This window comes from Eucyclogobius newberryi, unplaced genomic scaffold (genome assembly GCF_026437365.1).
Source record: "Eucyclogobius newberryi isolate DKJ021-1_F unplaced genomic scaffold, fEucNew1.0.hap1 SCAF_20, whole genome shotgun sequence".
NCBI lineage: Eukaryota > Metazoa > Chordata > Actinopteri > Gobiiformes > Gobiidae > Eucyclogobius > Eucyclogobius newberryi.
In genome coordinates, this window is record NW_027315835.1 from 28,031,064 (window position 1) to 28,042,219 (window position 11,156).

The following is an 11,156-nucleotide window of genomic DNA, read 5'->3' on the forward strand; positions in this document are numbered from 1 at the left end:
ACTACTTGGTGGGCGTTACCGCACGTGAGTGACAGTTCACCTTCTTCACGCCCCTCACAACCCCGCCTTCTTCAGACTCTTCAACACACAACTGTCTACACACTAATGCCTCCTCTGCAAACAATCTCTCAAAATGGACAAACGCAAGAAATCTTTCGGATTGGCTCTAGCGCCCTCTGGCAGTCGGAAACAATGTTTTGCTCTTCCGAAACCAAAGTGAAACTTGCTGTGATAAATGCCAGGTCTTTATTCAACAAATCATTTCTAATCAATCATTTTATTTGTTCTTATAATGTCGAGTTTGTTTTTTTAACTGAAACATGGCTTGATGAAAACACAGGTAATTTAGTTCTTATAGAATCTGCTCCACCCAACTCCAAGTTTGAATCTAAAATACGTAGAGCTGGGTTGAAATAATCTATTCGCATATTAATGACCGATTATCGATTCGTACGTCCAAAGATCGATTTTTTTTTTTTTTTTTTTTTTTTTAAATTAAAATTCTTTTCTACATTTCCCTCAGTGAACTTCAATCTACCTTCAAGAAAGATAATTCAGGACTCCTGGATGATCTTTCTTGAAGGTAGATTGACCTTTGACCTTCAGTCTTCCATCAGTAACTACCAATACTCTGTTTAATATTGATATAATAATAGTTTTAATATGTTGCTTCTCTACACAGTCATGAAGTGAAGGAAACGGTTCAAATACATTTTTCATTTTTAATAACATTAACCCCCGGATCCAATTGAAATCAGATCGAAATCGGATGGAATCTGAGAAATCGGAAAAAAGCGATTTTGAAACGTAAAAATCGGAATCGAATCGATTCTTGAAATTTGAATCGAAACCCAGCTCTACGTAGAAACAAAAAGGTGGAGGTTTGTGTGCAGTGGCCCGCATGCGGACACTCACCCCCCACCCTCCTTTCCTAGACGCCTCCTCCCATCAAACCTTGTGCGAGAGCACGTGTGTTTGTTTACTAGTGCAACGGATCGCATCATTTCTTGTCTCCGCAGATATCCGTCTCTTCTGAGCTCCAACTGTCTTTCTCTCTCGTGATTTTGTACTGTAACTGAAGGAACTCGCTAAACACACACCAGCATATCAACCACGCATGCACAGCAGGGAAACGTGCTGCTCTCCTGGGAACGGGCTGCAGGTGTGCAGTAGTACGCAGAGAATAATTGACATCGGGTAGAACTACTCGGCTGTCCACGCAACTCAGATTGCGCGCTAAAAATTCCCTATTATCCCTTTAAGGTGACAAATGACATCCGTCTGAGCACTGATGATGGTAAGGCCTCTGTTTTAGTCTTGCTGGATCCTTCTACAGAGATTAGAGGACTGGGCGGGCATCACTGGTACCGCCTTAAATTGGTTGAAGTCCTACCTTGAAAACAGGAAATACTTTGTTGAAATAGGTCAATCCTTGGACCCCTTCTGTTCAATCTGTACATGCTGCCGTTGGGACAGTTGATACAAAACAGTGGTTTGTCCTATCACTATTATGCAGATGACACTGGGATCTATGTTTCTTTGGCCCAGAGAAACAAAGAGAAAGTGTTAGCAATCACTTCCAGTCTCTCTCTCTCTACAATCTGTAAATAAAGTAAAAACAATTAGTAGTAATAATAGACTCAGACCTGAATTTCAACATCTACATTAATTCAATAACATCAGTAGCTTTTTTCCATCTGAAAAAAATTGCCAAAAATATAGTGTCTAAACCAGATTTAGAGAGACTTATCCATGTGTTTGTCTCCAGTAGATTAGACTGTAACGGCCGCTCACTGTCTCTCCAAACGAGCTGTAAAACAGCTGCAGTTCATCCAGAACCAGGAAGTACCATCACATTAGTCCTGACTAGAACCAGGAAGTACCATCACATTAGTCCTGCCTAGAACCAGGAAGTACCATCACATTAGTCCTGCCTAGAACCAGGAAGTACCATCACATTAGTCCTGACTAGAACCAGGAAGTACCATCACATTAGTCCTGACTAGAACCAGGAAGTACCATCACATTAGTCCTGACTAGAACCAGGAAGTACCATCACATTAGTCCTGACTAGAACCAGGAAGTACCATCACATTAGTCCTGACTAGAACCAGGAAGTACCATCACATTAGTCCTGACTAGAACCAGGAAGTACCATCACATTAGTCCTGACTAGAACCAGGAAGTACCATCACATTAGTCCTGACTAGAACCAGGAAGTACAGCTCTCAAGTCACACCAGGACGTCTCCGTGGAAACATGTCCTTACATCATATGTCGCCTGATATGGAAGAAAAAAAACTAAAATCTTAGCATGAGCTTTGTGCTTTTCCAGGTGTGAATAAAGGCGGGGCCTTCACCTTGTTTATTTGCATGTTTGATCAAATGGCATTAGTTTTGTTTGTCTCTAAATCATGTTTTGGAATATTACAGGGATAAAACCAGTGACGTTTTCTGACTGGGAGAAAATCAACCAACTGGAGAGCCAAAGAGGAGCGGCCACAGGGAAGCCCCGGGAAAAGATCCTGAGCGTGGAGGAGATGCTGAAGGTGGCGCAGACATGAGAGACTCCACAAGGATTTATGGCTCATGTTTCCTGGATGATGTGGTTCTGACATGAGACTCTATCCAAACCTTATTTGTTCTTTAGTATGGGGCCATATGTTTGACTTGAACCGGATTATGTTTCTATCTTATTTTGTGCGAGGACTTTCGTATTAATCATGTCAAACAAAAGAAACTTACTAAATAAAATGTCTTTAAAACTGTCATAATTTCCTGGATTTTGGTGAGCTTTGGATGGATTTTTTGTTGTCATACTGACAACTACTCTTTTTGTATAATATGGGCCAAGACAATTATTTTCCAATGCCATAATAACAATACAGCTTACTGTAACCATTACATATTTTGAGGCCGATATGTAGAGCTCTAGTCTTGGAGAGACTTATCCATGTGTTTGTCTCCAGTAGATTAGACTGTAACGGCCGCTCACTGTCTCTCCAAACCAGCTGTAAAACAGCTGCAGTTCATCCAGAACCAGGAAGTACCATCACATTAGTCCTGACTAGAACCAAGAAGTACCATCACATTAGTCCTGACTAGAACCAGGAAGTACCATCACATTAGTCCTGCCTAGAACCAGGAAGTACCATCACATTAGTCCTGACTAGAACCAGGAAGTACCATCACATTAGTCCTGACTAGAACCAGGAAGTACCATCACATTAGTCCTGCCTAGAACCAGGAAGTACCATCACATTAGTCCTGACTAGAACCAGGAAGTACCATCACATTAGTCCTGACTAGAACCAGGAAGTACCGTCACATTAGTCCTGACTAGAACCAGGAAGTACCGTCACATTAGTCCTGACTAGAACCAGGAAGTACCATCACATTAGTCCTGACTAGAACCAGGAAGTACCATCACATTAGTCCTGACTAGAACCAGGAAGTACCATCACATTAGTCCTGACTAGAACCAGGAAGTACCATCACATTAGTCCTGCCTAGAACCAGGAAGTACCATCACATTAGTCCTGCCTAGAACCAGGAAGTACCATCACATTAGTCCTGACTAGAACCAGGAAGTACCATCACATTAGTCCTGCCTAGAACCAGGAAGTACCATCACATTAGTCCTGCCTAGAACCAGGAAGTACATCACATTAGTCCTGACAAGAACCAGGAAGTACCATCACATTAGTCCTGCCTAGAACCAGGAAGTACCATCACATTAGTCCTGACTAGAACCAGGAAGTACCATCACATTAGTCCTGACTAGAACCAGGAAGTACCATCACATTAGTCCTGACTAGAACCAGGAAGTACCATCACATTAGTCCTGACTAGAACCAGGAAGTACATCACATTAGTCCTGACTAGAACCAGGAAGTACCATCACATTAGTCCTGCCTAGAACCAGGAAGTACATCACATTAGTCCTGACTAGAACCAGGAAGTACCATCACATTAGTCCTGACTAGAACCAGGAAGTACCATCACATTAGTCCTGACTAGAACCAGGAAGTACCATCACATTAGTCCTGACTAGAACCAGGAAGTACCATCACATTAGTCCTGACTAGAACCAGGAAGTACCATCACATTAGTCCTGACTAGAACCAGGAAGTACCATCACATTAGTCCTGACTAGAACCAGGAAGTACATCACATTAGTCATGGACCGGCCTCCTGCTGGTGCCAGAGTCAGGACTAATTAACTAACGATTCTCCCTGAAGATGTGAGACAGGTTCTTCTCTGACAATGTTCAAATCTAAGATGAAAACAGTTTTGTTTAGCTGTGTTTATGACTGAAAGGTTTTATTCTTTGCTCTCTTCTCTTTTATGTTTTTAAATTGTTTTTATTTAGTTAATTTGATTGTATTTCTGTTTCTGTCATTTCTTTGTGATTTGAATGTATTTTTCCTGCTGTGAAGCTTTGAATTGCCTTGTGTATGAAATGTGCTCTATAAATAAACTGGCCTTGTCTGTCCAGCCTCACAAAAGTTACACAGTTCCTCTTTAATCATCAGGATTGCAGCCTCCTTTACTCAAGCTTGAAAATGGGGCCATTGTATATGATCTGAACACCTCCTGCTGAGTCTAACCAGGAGTAAGATGGTTTGAACGAGGAAATAAGGAGGTCATTTTTGTTCAAATGAAAATCCCTCTTTAAACCTACCGCTCGTGCATTATAGTGTGTTGAAGCCATGGAGCTAAAGGTACTCAGTGAGGAGGGAGCGAAGGTCAGTTTAGTCTCAAGTGAAGCTGTAAACAGGCGTCATCAGGAGGTCCCGCTCCACGGGCTGAGGGGCCCCCAATTCTATTGTCCAGGGGTGAAGATGTTTTGAAGGGCAAAGGTCCAGGGGCCAAAAGTCTGTTTTATCTCTATAAGATCCACAATTCAACAAGAGAAATCCACTTAGGACTTTCAGAGAAGTAAAAATATAATATTACATGACTAAAAACAGGACAAAAGCCCTAAAACTCAGAAACCTACTCGACTAGTGCAAAGCTGGACTAAAGCAGGACTAAAGCAGGTCTAAAGCAGGTCTAAAGCAGGTCTAAAACAGGACTAAAGCAGGACTAAAGCAGGACTAAAGCAGGACTAAAGCAGGTCTAAAGCAGGTCTAAAGCAGGACTAAAGCAGGTCTAAAGCAGGACTAAAGCAGGACTAAAGCAGGACTAAAGCAGGACTAAAGCAGGTCTAAAGCAGGACTAAAGCAGGACTAAAGCAGGTCTAAAGCAGGTCTAAAGCAGGACTAAAGCAGGACTAAAGCAGGTCTAAAGCAGGTCTAAAGCAGGACTAAAGCAGGTCTAAAGCAGGACTAAAGCAGGTCTAAAGCAGGTCTAAAGCAGGACTAAAGCAGGTCTAAAGCAAGACTAAAGCAGGACTAAAGCAGGACTAAAGCAGGACTAAAGCAGGACTAAAGCAGGTCTAAAGCAGGACTAAAGCAGGACTAAAGCAGGTCTAAAGCAGGACTAAAGCAGGACTAAAGCAGGTCTAAAGCAGGACTAAAGCAGGACTAAAGCAGGTCTAAAGCAGGTCTAAAGCAGGACTAAAGCAGGTCTAAAGCAGGTCTAAAGCAGGACTAAAGCAGGTCTAAAGCAGGTCTAAAGCAGGACTAAAGCAGGACTAAAGCAGGACTAAAGCAGGTCTAAAGCAGGTCTAAAGCAGGACTAAAGCAGGTCTAAAGCAGGTCTAAAGCAGGACTAAAGCAGGACTAAAGCAGGACTAAAGCAGGTCTAAAGCAGGACTAAAGCTGGACTAAAGCAGGACTAAAGCAGGACTAAAGCAGGACTAAAGCTGGACTAAAGCAGGTCTAAAGCAGGACTAAAGCTGGACTAAAGCAGGACTAAAGCAGGACTAAAGCAGCACTAAAGCTGGACTAAAGCAGGACTAAAGCAGGACTAAAGCTGGACTAAAGCAGGTCTAAAGCAGGACTAAAGCTGGACTAAAGCAGGACTAAAGCAGGTCTAAAGCAGGACTAAAGCAGGACTAAAGCAGGTCTAAAGCAGGTCTAAAGCAGGACTAAAGCAGGTCTAAAGCAGGTCTAAAGCAGGACTAAAGCAGGACTAAAGCAGGACTAAAGCAGGTCTAAAGCAAGACTAAAGCAGGACTAAAGCAGGACTAAAGCAGGACTAAAGCAGGTCTAAAGCAGGACTAAAGCTGGACTAAAGCAGGTCTAAAGCAGGACTAAAGCAGGTCTAAAGCAGGACTAAAGCAGGACTAAAGCAGGTCTAAAGCAGGTCTAAAGCAGGACTAAAGCAGGTCTAAAGCAGGTCTAAAGCAGGACTAAAGCAGGACTAAAGCAGGACTAAAGCAGGTCTAAAGCAAGACTAAAGCAGGACTAAAGCAGGACTAAAGCAGGACTAAAGCAGGTCTAAAGCAGGACTAAAGCAGGACTAAAGCAGGACTAAAGCAGGTCTAAAGCAGGACTAAAGCAGGACTAAAGCAGGTCTAAAGCAGGACTAAAGCAGGACTAAAGCAGGTCTAAAGCAGGTCTAAAGCAGGACTAAAGCAGGTCTAAAGCAGGTCTAAAGCAGGACTAAAGCAGGTCTAAAGCAGGTCTAAAGCAGGACTAAAGCAGGACTAAAGCAGGACTAAAGCAGGACTAAAGCAGGTCTAAAGCAGGTCTAAAGCAGGACTAAAGCAGGTCTAAAGCAGGTCTAAAGCAGGACTAAAGCAGGACTAAAGCAGGACTAAAGCAGGTCTAAAGCAGGACTAAAGCAGGACTAAAGCAGGACTAAAGCAGGACTAAAGCAGGTCTAAAGCAGGACTAAAGCAGGACTAAAGCAGGTCTAAAGCAGGTCTAAAGCAGGACTAAAGCAGGTCTAAAGCAGGACTAAAGCAGGTCTAAAGCAGGTCTAAAGCAGGACTAAAGCAGGACTAAAGCAGGACTAAAGCAGGTCTAAAGCAGGTCTAAAGCAGGACTAAAGCAGGTCTAAAGCAGGACTAAAGCAGGACTAAAGCAGGTCTAAAGCAGGACTAAAGCTGGACTAAAGCAGGACTAAAGCAGGACTAAAGCAGGTCTAAAGCAGGACTAAAGCAGGTCTAAAGCAGGTCTAAAGCAGGACTAAAGCAGGTCTAAAGCAGGACTAAAGCTGGACTAAAGCAGGACTAAAGCAGGACTAAAGCAGGACTAAAGCAGGACTAAAGCTGGACTAAAGCAGGTCTAAAGCAGGACTAAAGCTGGACTAAAGCAGGACTAAAGCAGGTCTAAAGCTGGACTAAAGCAGGACTAAAGCAGGACTAAAGCAGTACTAAAGCTGGACTAAAGCAGGTCTAAAGCAGGACTAAAGCTGGACTAAAGCAGGACTAAAGCTGGACTAAAGCAGGTCTAAAGCAGGACTAAAGCTGGACTAAAGCAGGACTAAAGCTGGACTAAAGCAGGACTAAAGCAGGTCTAAAGCAGGACTAAAGCTGGACTAAAGCAGTACTAAAGCTGGACTAAAGCAGGTCTAAAGCAGGACTAAAGCTGGACTAAAGCAGGACTAAAGCTGGACTAAAGCAGGTCTAAAGCAGGACTAAAGCAGGACTAAAGCAGGACTAAAGCTGGACTAAAGCAGGACTAAAGCAGGACTAAAGCAGGACTAAAGCAGGACTAAAGCAGGTCTAAAGCAGGACTAAAGCAGGACTAAAGCTGGACTAAAGCTGGACTAAAGCAGGTCTAAAGCAGGACTAAAGCTGGACTAAAGCAGGACTAAAGCAGGACTAAAGCAGGTCTAAAGCAGGTCTAAAGCAGGACTAAAGCAGGACTAAAGCAGGACTAAAGCAGGACTAAAGCAGGTCTAAAGCAGGACTGAAGCTGGACTGAAGCGGGACTAAAGCGGGACTAAAGCGGGACTAAAGCGGGTCTAAAGCGGGTCTAAAGCAGGACTAAAGCTGGACTAAAGCTGGTCTAAAGCAGATCTAAAGCAGGACTAAAGCTGGACTAAAGCAGGACTAAAGCAGGTCTAAAGCAGGTCTAAAGCAGGACTAAAGCTGGACTAAAGCAGGACTAAAGCAGGTCTAAAGCAGGTCTAAAGCAGGACTAAACCAGGTCTAAAGCAGGACTAAAGCAGGTCTAAAGCAGGACTAAAGCAGGACTAAACCAGGTCTAAAGCAGGACTAAAGCTGGACTAAAGCAGGACTAAAGCAGGACTAAAGCAGGACTAAATCAGGTCTAAAGCAGGACTAAAGCAGGTCTAAAGCAGGACTAAAGCAGGTCTAAAGCAGGACTAAAGCAGGACTAAAGCAGGTCTAAAGCAGGTCTAAAGCAGGACTAAATCAGGTCTAAAGCAGGACTAAAGCAGGTCTAAAGCAGGTCTAAAGCAGGACTAAAGCAGGACTAAAGCAGGTCTAAAGCAGGACTAAAGCAGGACTAAAGCAGGACTAAAACAGGACTAAAGCAGGACTAAAGCAGGACTAAAGCAGGATTAAAGCAGGACTAAAGCAGGTCTAAAGCAGGACTAAAGCAGGACTAAAACAGGACTAAAGCTGAACTAAAGCAGGTCTAAAGCAGGACTAAAGCTGGACTAAAACAGGACTAAAGCTGAACTAAAGCAGGACTAAAGCGGGACTAAAGCAGGACTAAAACAGCACTAAAGCAGGACTAAAGCAGGACTAAAGCAGGTCTAAAGCAGGTCTAAAGCAGGACTAAAGCAGGACTAAAGCAGGTCTAAAGCAGGACTAAAGCAAGACTAAAGCAGGACTAAAACAGGTCTAAAATAGGATTAAAGCAGGTCTAAAGCAGGACTAAAACAGGTCTAAAATAGGATTAAAGCAGGACCATTAGCTGCCAAAAATCCTCAGGATTTTGACTGAAACAATAATTAAAACTTTTATATCTGAACTTTCAAGGGGATTCATATCTAAATTATACAAATGTATTAACAATCTGGGCAGCCACTCTACTGATCATTCATTCATTCATTTTCAACCCCTTTTTCACCTTTAGGGGTCATGGGTGACTGGAGCCTATCCCAGTGACTTTGGGCCTCAGGCGGGGCACAATCTACTGATCTGATTATATTAAGGGTAAATGGGGGAGAGCGGGTCATTTTGTGCCCATTACTCACAGGGAAATGCAGACTGTTGGAGAGGATGTGGCAGCAGGAGGTAAACCACTATCATATGTGTTTGGATTGTCCTGTTGTTCAAATACTGAACTGAGATTAACAAAGCTTTAGAGACAATTTATGACGTCACCATCCCACGGGATCTCTGTGTTTGGGCCTCAGGACTCTGTATTTGGGCCTCAGGACTCTGTATTTGGGCCTCAGGACTCTGTGTTTGGGCCTCAGGGCTCTGTATTCGGGCCTCAGGACTCCTGCCATGGACACACCCAGCAGCTCTCTCTGGAGCCTCCTCCTGCAGCAGTGAAAAAAACACTCAAAAGAATACAGTATGTCAACAAAAATGCACTGATAATCAAGGACTGGACTGACATTTTAATGGAAGTAAAATGGAAAAAATACATTTGGACTCAAATCGAAAATGGACAAATTTGATAGACTGGGACAAAATGGGATATTTTTTTAGGCTTCTCTAGACCATGATTTAATTTTTTTTCATTATTTGTTGGATCTCTGCTGCTATAATTTTTTGGGATGCTCTATCTGGCCGGGTTTCTTTTTCTGTTGATATGTAATTTAATTTGAAAAATACAAAACATTTAAATATCAAAGCCCAGCTCCATATCAGAAACTTTAGTTCTTACACAACCGCTACCTGGAGCTTTGGCTCTAAATATATACGCTCTGTATAAATAGTGTATGGAATAATGTGCAATCATTTTATCTTATTTAGTCTGTGTAGAGCTTAGAAGTACACAGCCCATCAAGAACAGTTTCTTTCCCTCTGCCGTTGGACTCATGAACACTTCCTAAACCACTCACTGCACTTTCAGCACTACAGCTGTCAATTCAACTGATGTCCTGGAGCACGGCAGGGACGATGTGTTGAATGCAGAACTGAAGTCCACGACTTCCAGGATGACGGCGTCGTCCACAGACCTGTTGGCTCTGCAGGTGAAGAACTGGAGGTGGAGGTGTCCACAGACCTGTGGTGCTGATGTCTGTAGTCATAAAGTCCAGTGATCTGGGCCTTCTGGACCAGATGCCCCAACAGTTTCTCAACCTTCAGTATATGGACTGTAACACATCTTAGTGTTGTCGACCCATCACTAGTACACAGACATTTCTTTTAATCATCAAATTTCATTTATAGGCAACTCTAATTTCTGCTTTTTAATAGAAATTACACTACAAATTTGCCATCACTATTGGTCCTAATCCTACTAATGGTCCTAATAGTGACAAACTTCAGAGTCAGTTAAAAAACTATTTTAAAACAAAGCAGAATGAACATCTTTGAAACTGTGGCAGGCGAGGGTTAATGCTAGGACAATTGTACTCGTAAACTAGAATTAAAAACCAACAACGCCGCCTGAGAGAAGGCTCAGGACCTGGAATGGATCGGCTCAAATAAGACGCACAGGGAAGCAAAAGCGATACAGAGGCATAGATTTACTATACAATTTATTCATAATTGCGATGATTTAAATCAAATGAGTCACACATTCAATCCCGTTCACTGTTCCAAAAGTTTGGCCGACCTGCAGCCACAGTGACAATGTACAGGCGATGTACAGACAATGTACAGACGATGTACAGACGATGTACAGGCGATGTACAGGCGATGTACAGGCGATGTACAGGCGATGTACAGACGATGTACGGACGATGTACAGACGATGTACAGGCGATGTACAGACGATGTACAGACGATGTACAGGCGATGTACAGACGATGTACAGACGATGTACAGACGATGTACAGACGATGTACAGACCGCGATACGGTCCTAACAAAAAGGTGTCTGTAACACGGTGCAGAGAAGGCGGTCCAAAAGAAAAAGGCGGTCCAGAGAAAAAAGGGGAGGCGGCAGCGCCGAGGCTCGGAGTACAGATAAACACATTACAATATCGCCCAATTACAGAGGTGCCATAGTTCAGTAGGGCTATGACAGCACGCCCACACAGCCACACCCCGAAGGCCTGACTCCGTTCAGCCGTACGGTGCTGTCGCCGAGCATCGGCCCTCTAAAACTGCATTTAGACCTCTGCACTGCCCAAGTTGATTAAATATGCCGATTGCCTTTCCCCGCAGA

At 43.3% G+C, this 11,156-nt stretch overlaps 1 protein-coding gene across 1 annotated transcript in view; it reads left to right on the forward strand.

The window, feature by feature from the left end:
• fdxr (ferredoxin reductase) overlaps positions 1 to 2,587 on the forward strand; it is a 46,349-nt gene extending 43,762 nt beyond the window's left edge. The window contains exon 12 of the mRNA XM_072456007.1: positions 2,434 to 2,587. Coding sequence (XP_072312108.1) covers positions 2,434 to 2,564 — 131 coding nt within the window. The 3' untranslated portion in view covers positions 2,565 to 2,587. The remainder of the gene's footprint in view (positions 1 to 2,433) is intronic.
• Positions 2,588 to 11,156: the final 8,569 nt, after the last annotated feature.